This window comes from Antechinus flavipes, chromosome 4, assembly GCF_016432865.1.
Source record: "Antechinus flavipes isolate AdamAnt ecotype Samford, QLD, Australia chromosome 4, AdamAnt_v2, whole genome shotgun sequence".
Lineage (NCBI taxonomy): Eukaryota > Metazoa > Chordata > Mammalia > Dasyuromorphia > Dasyuridae > Antechinus > Antechinus flavipes.
The window spans coordinates 25,848,143-25,869,224 of NC_067401.1; the positions used below are offsets into that span (position 1 = coordinate 25,848,143).

Below are 21,082 nucleotides of genomic sequence, written 5' to 3' on the forward strand. Positions count from 1 at the left end.
TCGCTAAAACTACCAGGAGTCTTGATTTCTGGATTAGAAACCCTGCTTTTTATCTGGGGACACAAGAATGAGGAAGTAAAAAGTATTCAATAAGATGGGGGTGCCCCTGGCTGAGACTTTCAATCCTTTTCAGAACTAAGACCTATCAAAATCCACCAAAATATCTGCCCCCTTCCCCTCCCCATGCCTTCAGACACTGGGCATTCTAATGACTGCATTGTCTCTTTAGTGTAATTCAATCAAGATGGAGCAGGACCTTAAAACGATATCCCAACATTCTGCACAACTTTTTAAAGCCCTAACTCTCCGTCTTTCTACCTTCTGCTGGTCCTTGGTTTGGTATTCTTACTTTATAACGAAAAGTGAAAAGGAAGCTTTTGTGCCTTTTTAACCTGGTTAAACACAAGAGAAAAACCAGTTCAGCGGAGCTTGAGATCATACATAAACGCCATCGGCCTGCAATCCCACCTGGCTTTGTTCCTTTCTCCGGGGATGCTTATGAATGAGAGGAACTACTACTACCAAGAACCATAAGACAACAGAGGGTTCACCCCAATGACCTCAGAATACCTGGAGCCCAAGATCAATTTCTACCAAGTCCTAAAGTTCTGCTTACATTTACATTAAGAACAGTACTGAGTGCGCCTGGCACATCTGACACTTCCTACGGTGTCTTGATTAAGGATCAGTTTGCCGGACTGCTATGGGGAATTCCAAGAAAGAGATCTTTTTTATGTATAAGGAGACAAAAAAAACCACACCTAGTTTTATATGCATTTAATAGTTTACCAATTGGTACAATAAGATTTTTAATATGCAGAAAACATGAATAAATTTTGTTTTACACAGTCTGAGCGCAACAAATCTTACTGTAAAACACAGAGCAATATTATATACATTCCTTTACTGATTTTTTAAAAATGGTGTCAATATCTTCAGTCTGGGGAACTGTTTTCTCCAATTAAAACCTCGCCATCGTTCTTATGAAATCAATGCTTGCCTTCATGTCAGTGTCAGGATCAACTTCTATTAGCTTGAAGATTTTTTTTTTCTAACTTATCTTCAGAATGCGCTTGGGTGTCTGAAGGATAGGCAGGACAAGAAAGCAGCTACTTACATGATACAGTGGAAAGATAAAAAGGCCAGTTCAATCCAGTCGTGACTTGTAAATCCATTTACCCTCCCCTTCCACCCCCCCACAAAAAGGTTTTCTCCCCAACAATTTTGTACACATTGGCTTCTCTACCAGGCGATTCTTCTTTGTGTCAGTTATTTTAACTCACACATTGGACTTATATACAGCTGGACAGAAAATATGTAGCCATTTTAAGTGCCTTTTTCCTTCATTCAATTCAGCAATTAAATTTTTTTTTAACTTAAGGATTATCAAGCCACCACTGTCAACAGAACAAAATATCCTTTATTTTTTTTAAATAGTTTTAAAAAAACTATTTAAAGAGTGATATTTACCAGGCAGTTCACATAAAATCAGAAAGAGGCAGACAGGAGAAGCAGGGTACTGACAATAAAGGAGATGGGGCTTGGTGCATCTATAGCCAAAGCTCTCAAAAACACTAGCGTGCTCCACAGCCCGGCACAACTCACTAGCGACTAGTTATTTTTAGATGAGTGCCCTGGGCACACCATTGGTCACACCACACACATACACAACAGCAGGACGGTCTTTTGTCTCCTAAAGTGCAAGATGCTAAAAAAAAAAGCCGTCATTTTCCAGACTGTGTCTAAAGCACGCGCGCTCTCTTTCTCTTTCACACTCTCTTAAGAGAGTGCCTGTGAGACTTCTCCAGCACTTCACATCAATGTGGCACAGGAATGTCTGTTCTCTTAACAAGGAGAAAGAAACTATCTGAGAACGTAACTAGTGGGTTTTGTTTTGTTTTTTAAATTTCTTACATTAACAGCCAATCTGAGTAAGAAAATTGACAAAGCAGCAATGAACCTCTAAACCTTCAGGATATTCCTCTACTTACAATCCAAACCAGTAACCTCATCATTGTACTTATCACAGGCAAGGCACAGGATTAGACAGCTAACAGAGAAAACATAGGAAACACAGTGAGAAAGTGAATCAACACACAGCCTATATGAAGGAACATGACAGGAAACCTTTGTACATCTGACTCTGGGATTGCGGATGGGACCTTTGCTTCCCCTTTTCCCCCCATGTTATTATTTAAACAGGGCTTATGACATTTGGATCCAGTTTGGGACCATCCCTGAGATTCAATAATTCGCTGCTTTCAAATTGGAAGAAGTTGGGAAGGACACAGTCACGAATTACTTAAATAGCAAGAGTGTTACACATTCCCAAGTATACAATTTGCTGCTTCTTCCTTTGTCCATGAAAGTCACGTTATGCTATTATAGGGAGAGAAACCCACTGGACATAGCTTATTAATTTCCTCAGAAATTGGTACCTTTTGCTACCATTCAAATTTGTGAACGGCATGCATATTTGCGGCTTACCCTTAAGTAATTCCCATCTCTACATTCTACAGACAAATTAAAATACAGAACTACGTTTGTTTACATTTGAAGATGTACAAGACAGAGGTCAAGATGCATTTCTGTGTTACTTCTCATTCTCAAAATAGGAGAGAAAAATAGCAGCAAATCAAAACAAGTATCTTTTCCCAAAACTTTTGTAGAAAATTCCAGTCAGAACAATTGGGGGGGGGAACCCCTGCATTTCAGCAGGAATGGTATGAGAATCAATGTTGTTCTGAAAGTCATTTTCTATTATATTTAAGGGATAAGCTTGAGTTTTCATTTTTGTTTTCCTGAAAACATACATTAGTTTTCAACAACTTCCCTCCCAGAGACTTCTCTCAGAGGAAAAAAAGGGGGGGGGAGGGGAGAGGGAAGAAAAAAAAAAAGCCGGACTCAAATCTGCTTCTAGTCAACATATGGACCACTCTCTGTGACTACTGGAAATTAACTCATCCTTTATCATTTTCAGTAACCTGCAGCCCAATGTTTTCCATTAAATATTTTCTATGGGGGCAGTCTTAAAAGCTACACATTATACAAATGAATGAAATGCAGAGGGAATAAATTTATCTCTTAAAATGTCAAACTGTTAGTTCATTATACTGTTAAGTTTTCAAGTGGACTGCTAAGAGACCTCATTAGTTAGGCTAAGCCAAGGGATTACTACCTACAACAGAATTTGTAAACAAAAACAGATTAAAATTCTTTAAATATATCGGTCAAAAGGGGTAATCTTTCCAGGATATACAATTAAAACATTTTCTATACTGAGATGGCCACATAAGGAATAATCAACTTCTTTATCCGGCTGGATGGAATTTTTCTTTTGCTGGAAAAACAGATTTTCTACAGCCAGAGTCTACTGAAGAAGCTTCAAAACTGTTTCTTCCAGAGTACAGCACTCCAGGACAAAGCATATTCTATCTATGTGCTTTAGTTTTCCAAGAACCAAGATGCAATACATGGAGGGCACATTTATGTAGAGTGATAGATTAACATGTGTAGACAATCATGTCTACATGCTCTAGATATAGATACATCTCTGCCAGAGGACAAGACAGTGTTTGAATGCAAGCTCTGTTAAACCCTGTTTTGTTTTTAAGACCCTAAATGAAAAAGTGTCAAGTAGATGGTAAGGTAACAGAGATGATCCCCAATATTCTTCCCACTTCCTACAGAATGGGAAAAACAATCTTTCCAATAGCTCTCTGTCCTTATGTAGTGTGCACTGCACATCCCTAAGAAAACATCAAAGTGAACTGTACCATGACATATTCTCAATGGGAAGATTAAATTCTACTTGGAAAAATCACATCACTAATGTACTCTAACAGGACATAGGGGACAACTGGAAAGATGTCTAGTGTGGAAAAGAGAAGCTTAAAGTGTTACAGTGTTGTTTTTAAAACCTGTTTACAAAAATTCAAAAACCAAATAAAATAAAATGGTTGATCATATTAGCTGCTGAGATTTTTCTTCTTATTTGAGGTTTACAGTCATTTTCATATACAAATATACCACTAGCCTTTGCTTGATCGGCTACCAAAACAAATGTATCCTATTGTTTTGGCAAAAGTGTCATGACAAAAATTCTAAGGTTTCATTCCCATTAATTACATAGAAGGTTCAGAAGATTTTGAGTTGCAGCCTTATTATCTAGCATCCTTAGAGAAGATTTATTTAAGCACACTTAAGTGATGTTACATAGATACACATTTCTGAAAGAGCCCTAACAACAACCATTTTGTTTCCCCAAATGAGGTCACCAACCCAGGCACCAACAGACAGCAGAAAGAAAAACAGGAATTAATAACCCGACATAGAATGACACCATCAACTTTTCAGTTTAGTGCCCTAATTCAATTTATCCAACTTCTGCCTTCTCAGGCCTGGTGTGACCAATGCCAGCCCAGGTTTTTAACCCTATGGTACTTCTAGACAACGTATGTAAATTTACAGTATACAATTTGGATTCACCATGCATGAATACTTTGTGTGTAACATTTAATAAGCTCAATCTACATCCAGAATAATTTACATGAAAGGACAATATTTATTTAAACAGAGCTCAATGGGGGTAACCATGGTATCTGAGTGCATCCAGGAAAGGGAGGGGAAGTCATCAAATGTGAATCAATCAACGGCACTCCCATACTTTTACTGTTTGATCTACGCTTCCAGTAACCACGTATGGTGCCGTCTTGTGGAAATCTGCAAAAAACAAACAAAAACAGGCAAAAAAAAAAAAAAAAAAAAAAAAAAAAAAAAAAAAAAGAGAGAGAGAGAGAGAGAGAAAAGAAAGAGGCTCATTCGAAACTCAATTGGAGTTCAATACAATTCCACTGAGCAAAATAGACACATCAATTACCAAGAGGAGTACCCAAAATCTCATAGGAAATAAACAAAAGGAGACATAACAGCAGCTCAAGAACAACCACTCTTTCTTAGAAAATGGTGTCAGACATGCTAGTTCATCTTGCTCTGGGAATCAATTATCTCATCCAATCCATACCTTAATAAAAAAAAAAAAAAGGCAGCAGCTATTTTAAAAAATGATCTAAATTTTCTCTCCAGAGTATATTCCCATTATAAACTATAAAGCAAATGTAGCAGTTGGAATTTCCTCCTGGAATTCTAAGGGAGGAAGGGACGAAGAGACTTCTGAAATATTTTTCTTAGTCCACCTTATCATCCCCCTCCCCCAGCCAATACACAAATGTACAATTCAAAGAAAAACCCTTTCTTGTTCTCCAAATGAGAGTTAAAGATAACTAGAGAATCTTGTCAACTATCCAAAACAGGAAAACAAGAGTGCAAAATAAGAGCTCAAACTTAAATCTTCAACTAATAATAACAAACTAATCAGCCGTGAATTAAATCCTATGCCAATTAATTGATCAACTCTGGAACTTGGACATTAACTTTTTAGCTATAAAGTTATGAGACTAAGTGGTCATTACATTAGTGAGATTATGCTAAGCTAAGGAGAAACAGCAGTCAAAGAAAACAAAAAACCAAAAAAAAAAAAAAAAAAAAAAATTCAGTCTGCTGGCTTTTTTTTCTTCAACCCTCCTGAAGCACCTCAGGGGAAAGATCCAGGTGCTTGCTTACTTGTGTAACTTCAGCTCTACAAGGCACACCTCAAACTGAAACTCAGTCAAGCTGTCCTAGTACATACCCAAGGAGGTAACAAAGTGTTCATGCGCGTTGAGGGTCTTCATGCATCGTTTGTTCTTATAGTCCCACACACGTAGGGTCTTGTCATCAGCACAACTCAAAATAAATTTTCCTCCAGAATGGAAGAGAACTCCACGTACCCAATTATCATGGCCCACCTTAAAAAACAGAAAAGCAGTCCAAGTTTGAGAATGTCTGTGACAAAAGGAATAGCAACTTAAATAGATCACAGGCCAATAGGATTCCAGACCCGGAGAGGACCTGTCCAACCTAACAGAAGCCCTAGACAGACAAGGAGCTGCTCAAGGTCACAAGGATGGTGAGATTCAGTTTGGATCCTGGATCTCCTGAGGCTAAAAAGCAAGAAAGTCTTCCTATTGTGCCTATAGCCTCCATGGCTATTGTCTCTCAAAGTACCTGCCTGAGCATTGTGTGACCTATTTCCTGTCTACCAAAGGAAGGAAGGAAATCACATCAGAGTAAGCCCATTCCTTTTCTCTCAGGCGCACAGAGTCAAGCAGACATTCCGGCCTCAGGTCATCTAATCCAACGCCTACATGAACATGGAACAGGAATCCTCTCCCGCATGTCACTGACAGAGAAGAGGCTTTGTGCGCTACAACAAAAGGATGGAGAGCGTAACAGTCCCTGCTTTGAAATGTACAGGCTCTGCCATTGTTTGGTCTACGGAGTAGAAAAATCCCCTTAACACACAAATACAACTGCTCCAGCACCAGTGAAGTAGTGATGGGCTCAAGGGACATGATTATCCCACAACACTTTCACGTGAATATTTAGAAGTCATGCTAAGATGTGACATGAGAATGACTGCCCTGTTCTCACACGTGCCCAAGTGACAGAAATGATTATTAGTGTTTTGGATTAATTTGTTCAAATTTCATAGTGTTTATTCTCATAGCCAGAGAGAGATAGTAAAAAGGGCTGTCCACAACTCCTTTTCATAATTAAATATAAAAACATTTCTGAATTAAAATGAAAATACCAGGACATCCAAATGGCATTATCAGCCTTGGGATGCTGGAATAAATCTTAAGTGATTGATATAAAAAGAATAAATGAATGTGACAAAGTAAAGGTTTTAAAACAAAAACCAGAAAAGAACTTTCTATAAAAACAGAAAAACCAGTAGTCCTACAGACTAAAAATAACAATGGCAAACTCAGTTTCAATAAGTTTCTAAGTCTTTTTCTCCTCCATGAGGAGAGTTATACAAATAGTGATCTAGTGACCCAGAATTCCTAAACTAGCAACACAGGCATCACTGTGTTACAAAATCTCAGAACAATTATTCTTGTTTCCCTTCAGATGAGATCATTTTGCAGATTCTCTTTACATAGCATAGCCAGTGGTACAGATATGATTCCTACCAGAGTGACAGTCAAATGTGAAGGAAAAAGATGACACTTTATTAGTCAACTGCTTGGGAGGTAGGGGAAAAGGAAGAGGCCAAGAGAGAGCTGCCTCAGACTGAATGCATAACAAGCAGCTCAAGCCCCAAAGTCATTAAAGGTCAAAGGTTAAGGAAATGAACAAAAACAAAAGTACTTACAAGGGTCATAAGGCACATGCCAGTGATAACGTCCCACATCTTAATGGTCTTGTCTCTGGATCCAGATAGCAAGATAGGCCCAGGTTTGCTACTTTTTTTAGTCTACAGAGACAACATTTCAAAATCAGATTTCCCATGTAAGGAAAAAAATAAAATCATATGAAGACTCTTGAAACTGTTTCTATTTAGCAATGACCTATATTTCTAATCCAGTGAAGCAGAAATTAACTGGATATAATGCAGAGATCTTACATCAGACCAAGGTCTTCTTGAAGAATCATCATCATCGTCATTAGAAAAGCTAGAATTTTCTATGTGCCAGGTACAGTGCTAAATGCTTTACAAATATTATCTTATTTGACCCTCACAAAAATCCTGGGAGGTGGGAGCTCTTTTTTACAGATGAAGAAAGGAGACAAAGAAGTTAAATGGCTTGGTCAGCATCCCACAAGGTTTGGCTTATCACCTTACTACTTTCAGGTAAGTGAAAACCACGCACAATTGGTTAAGATTCAGTTGTCTTAATAATTAAGATTATAAAATCATCTAATTTAGAGAGGAAAAGCGTCTTGGAGGTCCTTTGCAGCTAAGGATACAGAGGCCCAACAGATTCAGGCACTTGTCCTAGTGGGACACATGGCTAATATATCTGTCTCTCTATTTTTTGCTGAGGCAATTGGGGTTAAGTGACTTGCCGAGGGTCACACTGCTAGGAAGCATTAAGTGTCTAAGACCATATTTGAACTCAGGTCCTCCTGACTTCAGGGCTGGTGCTCTGGTCCACTGCGCCACCTAGTTGCCCCACTAATAAATGTCTTAAAAGCAGGACTCAAACCCAGATAACTTCAAGTCCAGTGCCCTCCCCCCTACTACTATACTAGAGGATTAGGACTCGGCCTTGTCATTTATATAATGCTTCAGTTTTCAAATAGTTAACAATTTTATAATTGAAAGTGACCTTAAGGGTCATTCATCATAACTCCATCAAATGGATACCGTGTATTGGGAGAGTATTAATGACTGCAGTAGGCAGTAATTCTTTGCTGTTCTACATGTTAGAAAGTTCCTGTAGTGAGTTTTCCCAAAATCTACTTTCCTGTCACTTCTATCCATTCTTCTACCTTGATTTGTCAATTTTCTTAAAATGATCAAAAATCCAGTGAAACAGACACTTCAGTGAGACCATTATTTCCCTTGTTTACCTTTACTATCTACTAATTAGGCTATCTCAAGAAAGCAGCAAATAAAATTTCCCTGTGAAATTAGCTGGCCAATAAAAATTATTTAACATTTTGATTTTCACCAAAACAAGTTAGTTTTTCTTTGCTGGAACACATTAAGGGTAAATTTATAACTGAATCTGTTTCCAATTAATAGTCAAGATTTGGTGAGGAATTTTAATTTAAAAAGCAATGGCTTTTAAAGTGCTTACTGAAATGATGTCTCATTTATTATAGAAATCCCATCATGGATATTAAGGACTATAATTTCAGTGGTTTAAGGAACTCTCAGGTGAACAAACTCCTTGCCACCAAGGTAGGATGGCATTTTTATCTGCATGTCCTATCACTGAAAGTGATGTGACTTGCCAGGGTCACACAGCCAGCCAACTTCAAATGAGGCAGGACCTGAACTTAAGTCTTCTTGAATCTGAGACCACTTCTCTAGGCTCTTCACAATGCTGCCCTCTTGATTTTCTAATTAATGCAATAGTAAAAGGAATATTTGGGGACAAAAATGTCTTCCCTGAACTTACCTCTGAAAGGTAATAGTTCCAAAATTTACAAATAAAAATGTTTTCAATTTTAACAAGTTTGTTTTTTAAACAGCCACCTTTAATATGCAGGCTCTGTAGGGTGCAGATAATGTTGACTCCAACATTCAGGGATTCAGTTTTTATTCTTAAGCTCCATGTCACAACAGAGTTATATGAAGTCAGGGACATCCCAAAAGCATGGATCTTCATTGATTTACAGTAATACATACTTAAGACTTGGGCTGCTACTTTTTAACAGACAACTGTCCTAGAACAGGTTGGGAAAAATTGGAAGCCCAAACATAGGGTAACAAACAACATGGTACCTCAGATCCTGTAGCTTCAGAGATAGAGGAATAAGAGCTTTCTGGGGCCCAGGAAATGCACTCAACCACATGCTCATGTTCTCGGAGCTCAGCTTTGCATTCCTTTGTGGCTACTACCCATACACGCACTGTCTGGTCATTAGAACAGCTGGCAATTAAGGTGCCATCCTGATTTGGCCGCACCATGCGCACCCATTCTCTGTGTCCTGTGAAAGTCTTCACACAGTAGCTACCCAAAACAAAAAAACAAAAACAAAAAACCACTATGTCATATTGTAATGAACACAGCACAATTTTAAATGATACAGTCACTGAGACTATTGCTTATGGCAGAACTCCAAGTCAGGGAGATCCTCTTTTGGGGAAGAGGAAAAGGTTGGAATAAGATCACCCTCAATTTCTGGCTCCCTCCCCCCAATTTGAAACTTTTTTAAGGCTCAAGACTCTTAAATATTAATAAATAATATCCAATAATGAAATACCCAAGTTAATAACTAATAAGATTAATAACTCTTACTAAAAGAACAGACTTCTCAGGCAGGATAACTACATTGGGTTAAGGCTAAAATTTCTTTAAGTCAACAAACTTTTATTAAATAATTACTATGAACTAGGTAACATTGCTGCCACACATTAAGTGGACTGTTCTGTATCATTGCCTTTTTTTTTTTTCCTTTCTCCCAAATAGATTCACTCACCCAGTTTGCACTTCCCACATTTTTATAGTTTTGTCCCTGGAGGCAGATACTATATGATCTCCATTCGGCATGATGGCTACTGAAGAGACATTGTGATCATGTCCTGAAACACACAAATGGAAAATTTCAAATAAATGTTCCACCAGTGGTACATCAAAGTCCATATTACTCCATTAGGACATGAATTCCAGAGAATTCAAATAATATAATTCAATAAAAGTAAACAAGCCTGAAAAGACAAATCTATTCACACAAAAGAAATAAACATGCCTCTAAATAAATAGCAAGTTTTCCTGACACATTTAAAATGGAACATGTTTTATCATCAAGAAACATTTATCAAGTATCTTTATGTATTTCTACTGTTTGAATGGTCACAAGTAAACATTAAAAACAAGGAAACCAATTATTTTTAAGATTTAAAACTACCCAAAAGGGTAGGGAAAGTGGTGGTTATTTTGTGTGTAGCTCTGCCAAAATTTGTCATATATAAAGAAAGAACTTGATGTATTTTAGTTTAATAGTGATAAAAAATTGGATTCATCTCTATATAGCTTTCAATTAAGCCACAATGGTGAATTCTATTTCTAATTGTGGGACAAGCTCCAGCTATCCTTCAGAAGAAACAAATTTTCATTTCTTTCAAGGAACAGTCAAATAGATGAAGAAAAGCCTTTTTCCTGCAAACTAGCAGGTAAAATAGTCAACTTTTCACAATACTCCATATTCTAACCAAATCTAATAAGAAAATTCCAATTTGTCATACTCCACCACCAAAAAGATTTACTACAAATTACCTTAAATAGGAAACTTCTCCACAGAATTGTAAGTACTTTGTACAAAATTTGATGGCATTAACTGAAGAAATTCTAGTCAAATCCCAGAGTAAATTTATGGATGGGGCAGAGGCATAAAATCCAGTTTTCAGCTTCAATTCTATGCTTACTAATTTTGTTCTTCAGTTTGTTATTGGTTTTTTAAAAAAAGACACTTTACCACCACCATATCATCATAAAGACAAGTAGGTGTCCCAAGAATGTTTTAAGTCAAAAAATATTTTTTTTTCTCTAATGGAAAGGCTAGTGCTATAAAATTCCAGTTGCAAGCATCTCTTAAGTTATCATTAGTTTATCACTTAGATTACCTGTTATTATAGTCACTCTCACCTGGCCAATCTGGATAATCAAAAGATAACTTTAACTTGTGATAAAAAGTCATCCGTATCCAGAGATGGACTACAAAGACTGAACGTGGTCATCAAAGCATAGTATTTTCACTTTGTTGTTGTTTGTTTGTTTGCTTGGGTTTTTTCACTGCTTTTTTCTTTCACCTTTTGATCTGATTTTCTTGTGCAGTATGACAAATATGGAAATATGTTTTGAAGAACTGCACATGTTTAACTTATATTGGACTGCTTACGTCTATGGGGGGGAGGAAAGGAGGAAGAAAACCCAAAGTTTTGCAAAAGCGAATGCTGAAAAACTATCTTTGCATGTTATTTGGAAAAATAAAAAGCTATTAGAAAAAAGATAACTTTAGTATGCTTTAGTAAATGTAATAATGATATATTCATAATTCAACCATGATCAAAGTATAAAATAGACACTCACAGGAAATCTTAAGGAAAGCCTGTTACCGTGCTCGGCATTTCTCTTATATGGTCTCCCTTTTTGGGTCAAAATTTTGATGTCTCCCTCCCACTGTTTACTGGCCACTGATAAATTTTCTCCTCTATACCTTACCATGCATGGTTCTGATGCACTCAAAACCCTGGAAATCCCATAGTTTAATGGTCATATCAGCAGAACAGGAAGCCAAAAGCTTGCCACTGTGGTCAAAGGAAATATCTTGTACAGAGTCTGTATGTCCCTTAAGGGTTCGTTCAAAATCTCCAGTTTCATAATCCCACACCTGGTAAGTAAATGGAAAATTGATTAACATCAGCCTGTCATTCCTCATACTCTCTAGTCTTACATTTACACTCAGCAGGACAGTCTGACACTTTATTGAATAATTAATTGAACAAACAACAAAGGATGACTATTCTAGAAAATTATATGGCTAGAAGAAAAAATTTATAGCATACAAAGTCTAAATTGCTCTTTCATTACTTACCTTACAATGATTAAATATGTATAAACTATTTATAAATGATAGTCTCTTTGTAATTTGTAAATTTGTAAAGCATCAATTTTAGACATGAGCAATCATCTAACCAAACACTATCACACTATCAAAACGAAAAAAACTATTCCCACATTTATTAATTTCTCCAAAAGAACACAAAACAAATAGCAAAGATCTTACTCCACATAGCACTCAAAAATGTACTGAGTTTTGATAGGCAAAGTCCTACATAAATTGCCATATTAAAATTTAACTTTCAAGTTTTGCCCACTGTTATTCTCTTATATAGAATTCCTTCCCATAATCAAAGGCATCCATATTAATGTTTAAAAACCCAGTCCTAGAAAACTGAAGAACTGAAATAAGTCTTTTTAAAAAATGTAACTTTAACAAAACTGCCTAATTGCTTCTTGTAAAGATATTGCTCCAGTTGATAATCACAAAACTCAGTCACTTCTGTGCAATAAATTCATCCTTTGCTAAATGCCAATTAATATTTAACAACTATTCAATTTTCACCTCTTCAACTAGATTAGCGCTTATTATCAAAAATCATTAAGACAACCAAAGGTTTTCTCATTCTTGAAAACAAAGGAAAGAATATGATTCAGATGTTTAGTTCTTTTTATGGAGTACCAATCAACATAAGGATATCTTTAGCATTGAGAACAAAGTAACATTTTAAAGACTAAAAAGAAACATACTATGATCCATTTCAGATATATAATAGCAAATTCCTTAAAAAAAAAAAAAACATAAGGCATTAGTGCTTGTTTTTTTTAAAAAATAAAATCTTTAACATTCAATCGATGTGATTCAAGAGTAAATTTGCAATAATTGCTAACATTGCATTGTTGTATATAAAAATCAAATCTTTGCTTATATCATCACATCTTTTAGATATAATCAAGTTTATTTTTAATATTTATAAATAAATGTTGAGTATTCAAGATGTACAAAAACAAAAATTTTTTTTTTAAATGGAAGACCGTAACAGAATGGATTATTATTTTGTTTTGCACTGAAGAATATTTTTCTTTGTTCATTATGAAAAATAACTATTTTATTTAGATGTTTATGTTCTCAGGAGAGTATATACAGAAAAATAAAATATTTGAGTAGCTCTTGTTCAATACAGTGATAGTTGAATATAACAAACTCTAAACCACCCATTTTGGTATTGAAATGCCACAAAAAACCATCTTATTGACAAAACAATGTGTTCTTCAAATCAGACAATGAATCACAGACCCATCCTTCAATTAACGGCATTAGTTTTTAAGTATTAATTTCTGGATAATATTCTTCAGATGGAAAAATAATCTGATTAATTTATATATCTTTTAAAAAATCCTAGTTTAAATGCTCAACAGTACTACTTTTCAAATAGCTCATTCTTGTCTATTTTGAGTAGTAAATAATGTAGCTAACAATTACATTGTTTTACAATAGATTTTCCTGTTTTTGAAGCCCTTCAAGAATCATAAAGATTGTGGTTTTTGGTATCCCACCCCTCCCCTAAATGTGATGAGAAGAAAAGTACTTTTTCCACAGCAAACATCACCTAAACAAAGAAATCAAATCATAGCACCTAAAGAAAGAATTTCACCAAGTACTATTTGCTCAAAATTTTCCACTTCTCTGAAAAACCCATTTTTTCTCAGAAGACTGAGAAAATAGCAACATAGGATATCTGAAATGAAAGGGACTTGGAGGCAGTATAATTCAATCTATAACTAACTGATTCAGAATCCATTAGATATTTCTTAAAGGTAATTTCTCTAAAAGAAAATGAGATAAGATTTTTTTATACCTATGTATGAATCTTTACAGGTCATCAAAATTTCCTAAACCTTCAAGCATTATGCTTTATACACATTACTTGTGTATGAAATACAATCATTTTGTAAGTTGATCTGTAAGGTTCCCTTCTAGATCTAATATTCTTTAATTCTAGAATATGTTTGAAGACACATTATGTGCTATCACTGGCCAGCCCAAAAAGTTGAAACTAAAGGGGCCAAAACAAGGACAGGAAAAAATGAGTAATTTTATTCATATGAATGTATCATTTTCAGCACATTTTCATTTAAGTGATTGCCTGGATCTTTATCATCTCCCCCTCTACTTTTTTTCCCCAGCCAAAAGATAAAAATATTAATTAATTATATTGAAAAAAGACATCGGATATACAGAATCAGTTTAATATTTTCACAGGAATATTTTTAGGTGAAAATTAAAATTTGAACTAAGCATGTAAAATCCACAACAGTTCTTCTCTGAATCCTTTAAATTATATCAATGACATTTGCTATTTGCTATTTAAAGAAAGCCTGTAATATACTCTTTCCCTGTGCTTTATAAATACTCACTGATTTGCTGGTATCTAATTCAATAATAACATATTTTATATTTCTAAACCATACTAAATACTTTCCACAGCACTTTAATATGTATTTTCTTATTTCGCCTCCCTTTTCACAGATAAGGAAATTCAGTGCTCAGGAGTTTTGGAGAACTAATTTGGGCTTGCAAAACTCTTGGGAGTATCCATGCAACAAATGAACATCCAAGTCTCCTGACTTCTACTGGGGTCCCATCAATTAAACCATATTGTTGTTTCATTATTATTCCCCATCTGTCAGATGAAGAAAATGAGGCACAGAGCAAATAATATGTTAAAGATAAATTAGTAGTATTTTCACTTTACCTTCTCTTTTTCATTTATCTCCCACACCTCATCCTCCACCTCCTATGACTAGAAACTTATCCAACAGAGGTAACTAAATATCCTTTGACAAAATAATAGAAGTGTAAGGAGAGGCAGATTTAGAGGTGTGCTGGATCTAGCTCAAACAAACACATGAGAGCTTATTATTAAATTTATGTGAACACTTGTGCATTGAAAAGTAGCAAATGCTACTATTATTTTATTTTGAGATTATGAACTTGAGTCAGTTGTTAAATGTTTCCCAGCATGCACCCTATTGGTTAGATTCTAGAACCACTAGCTGCTGACTTTTGTGAATTCCTCAGTGTCCTGACACCATCGTAAGGTCACTATGCAGGTGTACTCAGAATCTAAAAACACCAGGATTGCAGACCTTTACAGAGAAACGTGAGCTCCCAATGTAGATTTTGCTATGAAAATACAATTCCCAAAGAATAAACTTTCTTTTGTTTTAGATCTTGATTCACTTAGCCAGCTTAAGAATTTAAAGGAGCCTCTTCTCTTTGTTCCCCTTTCCATTTCCTAAATGTTTCTAATCCTACCCTAATGGGGCACTGGGCACATTTTAAAGCCCTTTCCCTTCCCTCCAAACAACTTACTTTTATTGTAGCATCCTCAGAAGCAGAGACCATAACACTGAAAACTGGATGAAAAATGACACGGGTGACCGGACTCCTATGTCCACTCAATGAGTATTTTTCTGGAGGTCGAGGAATCCATTCTTTTGGGTCTCGTTTCTGACCAAGAGGTCCACCTGACGTAAATTCTTCCTTAGCTTCATTTAGCTTTGATTCTAATTCCATAACCTTGAAATGGAACAGAAGAGTTATTTCCAGATTTGTTTAAATTCTGATGAATTTTTAACTGTTGTTCAATATTCTAAAAAACCGAAACAATTGGCTATAGATACAAGCAACTCAGCAAACTTTTCAGAACTGTTATTAGTTGATAGCTGTTGTGTGTTAAGTACATTATTTTTCAGTACTAAATTAGATCTTATATCATATATCAATGACTAAGGTAGTTGTAAAATTTCATTAATTTACATAGTTTCCCCCCAGATTTAACCTAAAACTTCTTTAACTGTACCAAAAAAAAAAAAAAAAAAAATCCCAAACCACAAACAAACCCTTAAGTCTTATGACTAAATCCCAATATGATTAAAATCTAATTTTCCATACAACTATACATATTACCTATCTCAGATCCAAACAGAAGTTCAGTTTCCTTTCTTCTCAACCATGACATCCTCTCTGACATGTTGGCCAAGATGCAGAAGTCTCGGGGTCTCTCTAAGCAAGAACAATGCTGATTCCAGTTCCCCTGATAATTCTTCCATACTCCCTTTCTTTATTTGTACCAGATAATACTTCTATTGAATATCCTTGATCCTTGGGGGCAATCTCCTCACTAGTCCCCTTTCCCCCTTCTCTATACCTTAGCCTGCACTTGTTGTCTTCCCGCCCCTTTAATCAGGGTCAATGTAAATTACATTCAGTACATATTATTAATAAAATACCACAGGAAGACAAAAGTCTGACAAATACATTTTGATTAAATGTACCCAGTTCTTCAAGTAAAAGCTTGATTTATAGATTCAAAAAGACAAGCATTCACGACAGCATTTTAAAGTACATTATGAGAGCAAAGATCTAAGTTAAAGAAAAAGATAATTATCTCCTTTTCAGGGAGGAGAAAATGAAGACTTACAAATCTGTTAAAATGAGACATTTCTAACAGCTGAAGACAACAACATGGCAGGATTTGTTTCTGACAAATTCAGAAAAGTTACCTTCTTTTGTAATCTGATAACTGATGTCCATTTTTTTTCCAAAAGGCCAGCATATTTCTTATCTAACTCTTCATTCTGAAAGAGAGGGAAAAGAAGTGTTTAAAAAAGATTCCTTTGATTTCCCTTTGTTTTGGCTTCTGCTTCATCCTCAAACACACTCTCTTCTTCTGACTCAAATAAGAAAAAACCAACTCAGTGGGCACTCAGCTCAAACCTGATAGTGCACATCTGACTCCATATCACTGGGCCTCCATCTTGAAAGATGGGCAGGAGGTATTACTCCGGAACTGTTTAATCTCTACGCTCAGCTCTGGTCATTTTAACTGCTTGGCTTTCCATCTGGCTTCAATTCTTTTCTTTTGGAATAGTCACTATGTATACAGTCTTGAAGTTTCAACTTGCCAGGCATTTGTGATCAGTCCCAGAGGCCTAGCCCACAAAGCCCTTCACTGGAGTGCAGCATAGGCTGATGCCCATCAATGGACATTGGCCTTGTTTTCAGAAAAAGCACTGCCATGAATGGGATATATATATCTTGGACTTTGATTTCTGTCTCCAGCAGAGGTCGCTTGGGGCCCTTTGATCACATGAGCTTAATTCCAACCACCACCTCCCATAATCAGACCACCAAAAGTGTCTGTGTGCCTCATGCAGTTTTTCTGAAAGTCCCAAAGAATGAATGACCTTGTAATACAGATTGAGTTCAGAGTGAGGAAAGAAAACATACCATATCTAATTCAGCTTCTTTTTTAAAAACTGAATATGCCTCTTCATAGCCATTTGAACGAAGATAATCTGCTATAGCTCGATTTCTAAATGAAAACAAAAATATTTAATGACCAAACATCATCTTTATTTTGAAGCATCTAATGTTTTTTTTTTAACCAACTATTTAATAAACATTAAAAACAATTTTCTTACAAATTTCTTTGTTTTCAAACCATTAAATGAACGAAAGTCAGTATTTTGCAAAAGGAGACTCAGTCTAACCTGTGATTTATCAACAGTTTAATTCCTGGCTCCAAATTCTCAGCGTTATTTAAAATAAAGTTGACATTCCTCAATCTGATACTTAAAAGACTGCTACAATATGGGTGGCCACACCTACCTTTCCAGCCTTAATTCCCTAAATTCTTTCCTAAAACTCTATGTCAGTCTAACTGTTCACTGTTCTGAAATTATGTTCCCATGCTTTCCTAGCTACAAGTCCATGCTTTCCCCTCTACATGGAATTCTCTACCCAACCCCACCCCGTATCTTTGCCTGTTAAAATTGTTTCCATTTTTTCAGTCTACCTCAAATTCCATTTTTTCTATTATATAACTTTCCCTAATACTCAAAGGGACAGAGGTGTCCTTCCTTTCTTCTTCTTTCTAAGCTTATTGTGGTACCTGTATTATTGTAGAATTTTAGAGAAGGAACTTGAGAAGTCATGGAGTGAGGACAGGGGAACACAGACTGACAAGCATTGAATTCTGGGAGGAAGGTGCTCTTATGATAGCCATTTTTCAGATGAGGAAACTGAGGCATTCAGATTCAGGGACTTGGCCAGATCTAAACCCAGGCCTTCCTAACTCCAGATCCAGCACTCTATCTCCTTGTACCACTAAACCACTTCTAAGGTATCTTAATTACCACTAAAATTAACCAGACTAACTTCCATCTCTTAATAAACAAGGTTACACAGATATTCATTCAGTGCCATAAGCTAAGATTTATATCTTTTAGAATCTCAGAGCTTGAAGGGATCTAGGAAGTCTTCCAATTCAATAATCTGTTCTAAAATTTCTCTTAATGTTAAAGCATGCCATGTTTAACCAATATTTAACCAAATATTGGATTATTTGCTGTCTAGGGGAGGGAAGTAGAGGAGGGAGAAAAAAAAGCTTTCCAAGGGTGAATGATAAAAAGCTATTTTAAAAATAAACAAACAAAAAAACCACAATAAAGCACAGCTTGAAGACCTTTAGTAGTGAAGAACTCACCCATTCTACTTTTAATTTTCAGGTTACAGATCCTTTTCTTGATATTTGCTTTCTAACAGATCTTCCACTCATTATGTCTAGTTTTAATTATCAAGTAAAACAAATCAAACTTCTCTTTCCATACAACAGTTTCCATATCTGTCTAAAGACAGTTTCATGTCTCATCATCATTGAGATTTCTTTTCTGTGGGTTAATTATCTCCAGTCCTCTGGACATGCTAATAAAAAAGACCTTAACAATATCCTTCCTAAAAGGGCAAGTCTACCTAACCAGGTTAGAATACAATGTGATCTTCATTTTCCTTGTTAGAGACTGTAAGCCTCTTTTAAGTACAGCCAACAAATGAATTAGCTTTTATTTATTTATTTATTTTTTGCCTGCTACATCATACTGCTGATTCACTGAAGCTGGCAGTTCACTAATATCGCCAGATCGATCCTTTTTCACACAAACTCCCTTGTAGCCCTACCTACCCCCCTCTTTCTTGTCCCCCTCATCCCCCCAGTACATTTTATTAAAACGAATGTCAAGGTCTTTGGGGATCCTGATTCCATGATTCAACATATAAGCTACTCATATTCAATCTTTTGTTTACATAAAAATTTGATTAGCACGCGCTATCTATACTTTCATCTAAGTCAAATGATTAAAATTAGGGCTGAGATTCTGGCTCTATACCACAGACATGCCTCATGCCTGACTATGATTAATCAACCATGTTTTTGATTCTCATCATTCAATCAACTCCTAATCTATTTAACTATATCCAGCACACATCTAATTTATCTACAAGTACATTAGGATGCTAAATTATAGGCCTTTTGGAAACAGACATCCTATCCTATATGCCCCTACACCATTTCCCTAATCCACCAGTTTAGTAACCCTTTACACACACACACACACACACACACACAAACACACACACAAGTTTTGTCTGACATGACTAGGTTTTCTGATGAACTTCTGGCTGATAGTGATAATTGTCCTTTTCTGGGGAACACAGTCAGTCCTTTAAAACACATTCTAGAATTCTGCTAGGAATTGTAGTCATTCGGTTCCATATGAATTTCAGTTATTCACAAACTATATGTCTTTGAAAGTTGCACTTAAAAACCAACTATTTTTCAACCTTTATTTTACAATAATATCTAGACAATCTTCATCTCAAAATTAAAATGTTTAAAATCAAAGGCAATCTTTTCAAGGTTGTCGGACATAATCTTATTGATGAAGAACTTTCTGTTATATTCTTGGTTAGTTATCCCAGTCTCCTCTTATTAAATACCTCCAAATAAACAGGAATAAATTTCCAGGACTATCAAAGACAACTTTAACTTTGTACATGCAAAGTCACTTCAACCCAAAAGTCACTTTAAAAAACTGAGAGCCAACCCAGCTTACCTTCCATTCTTCTGGCCTAAACACATGCAATTTCTTTAACCATCCCTCAAAAAAAAAAAACCACGATTAAGTCCTCAGAGTGAATTTGTCATTTTAAAAAATAAATTTGGTGGTTATAAAAGGTTATTATAACAGATAAACTGGAAGTGTATGAAATGACTAGTGGGACTAGTTAGGAATGAATTACTGTAATAATCCAGAAATTAAGGGATAAGAATTTGTGCTAGGATCAGTCCTTTAACATGGCATTATAAGCATAAAGGAAAAGACAGATAAGAACAAAATTAATTTGAGGGCCCACAGCTCACTCCCAATCCAACACATTTTCAAGGTTAGTTTTATATAGAGTGTACTTGTAAATATTTCTACTTTGATTTCCATTTTGGGGTAAAGTATTGAAACCCAGTTCCTTGTCTAAGAAAAACGTGGCTAGTTTACAAGTTTAATACCCTGAAATAATAGATCATACCTGTAACACATGCTCAAGTTATAGCTATTTCAGATTTCTTTGATGTTTAAAATATTATTATTATTTAAAACATTTATCAAATGGTTATTGCCTTAAGATTTCTCTTCCTACTTCAATACATCAAAGATATGTTCAATCAGTGTGGATACTACATTCTGCATGGATGCAGATAACAATCCATCTACAACTTGATTGCATGAATTATGCAAAATTAACCTCAGAACCAATGTTTGTTCTTGTGAGAAGGCTCTCTAAACTTAGCCAAACAGAACCTAACTGGGTCCACACCAAAAGCCTTTTGAGAAAAGAGAAGCTGTACTACATACACATCAGCACAACCTCTTCCATTATTTATTTCTAAAAGAAAATTTAGGGTCAGCTCTATACCTAACTCAAATAGTTTGGGAAAAGTTTGATTTTTGTAGTTTTTCTCCTGCAACTTTTAAAGATGTTTCAGTTGTTTCTCTAATTCAAAAACGTTTTCATCTGAATTCTATGGGATATAGCCATTCCTGAATCTCAGAATGTCAAACAA

The 21,082-nt window shown here is 35.6% G+C and overlaps 1 protein-coding gene across 1 annotated transcript in view; it reads right to left on the reverse strand.

The window, feature by feature from the left end:
- Window positions 1–762: 762 nt before the first annotated feature.
- Window positions 763–21,082, reverse strand: part of PAFAH1B1 (platelet activating factor acetylhydrolase 1b regulatory subunit 1) — a 72,900-nt gene continuing 52,580 nt past the window's right edge. Inside the window, exons 3-11 of the mRNA XM_051992136.1 lie at window positions 17,416–17,500; window positions 16,689–16,763; window positions 15,496–15,702; window positions 11,781–11,949; window positions 10,039–10,141; window positions 9,341–9,569; window positions 7,259–7,360; window positions 5,690–5,846; window positions 763–4,722 (exon numbers count right to left, since the gene is read on the reverse strand). Coding sequence (XP_051848096.1) covers window positions 4,649–4,722; window positions 5,690–5,846; window positions 7,259–7,360; window positions 9,341–9,569; window positions 10,039–10,141; window positions 11,781–11,949; window positions 15,496–15,702; window positions 16,689–16,763; window positions 17,416–17,500 — 1,201 coding nt within the window. The 3' untranslated portion in view covers window positions 763–4,648. The remainder of the gene's footprint in view (window positions 4,723–5,689; window positions 5,847–7,258; window positions 7,361–9,340; window positions 9,570–10,038; window positions 10,142–11,780; window positions 11,950–15,495; window positions 15,703–16,688; window positions 16,764–17,415; window positions 17,501–21,082) is intronic.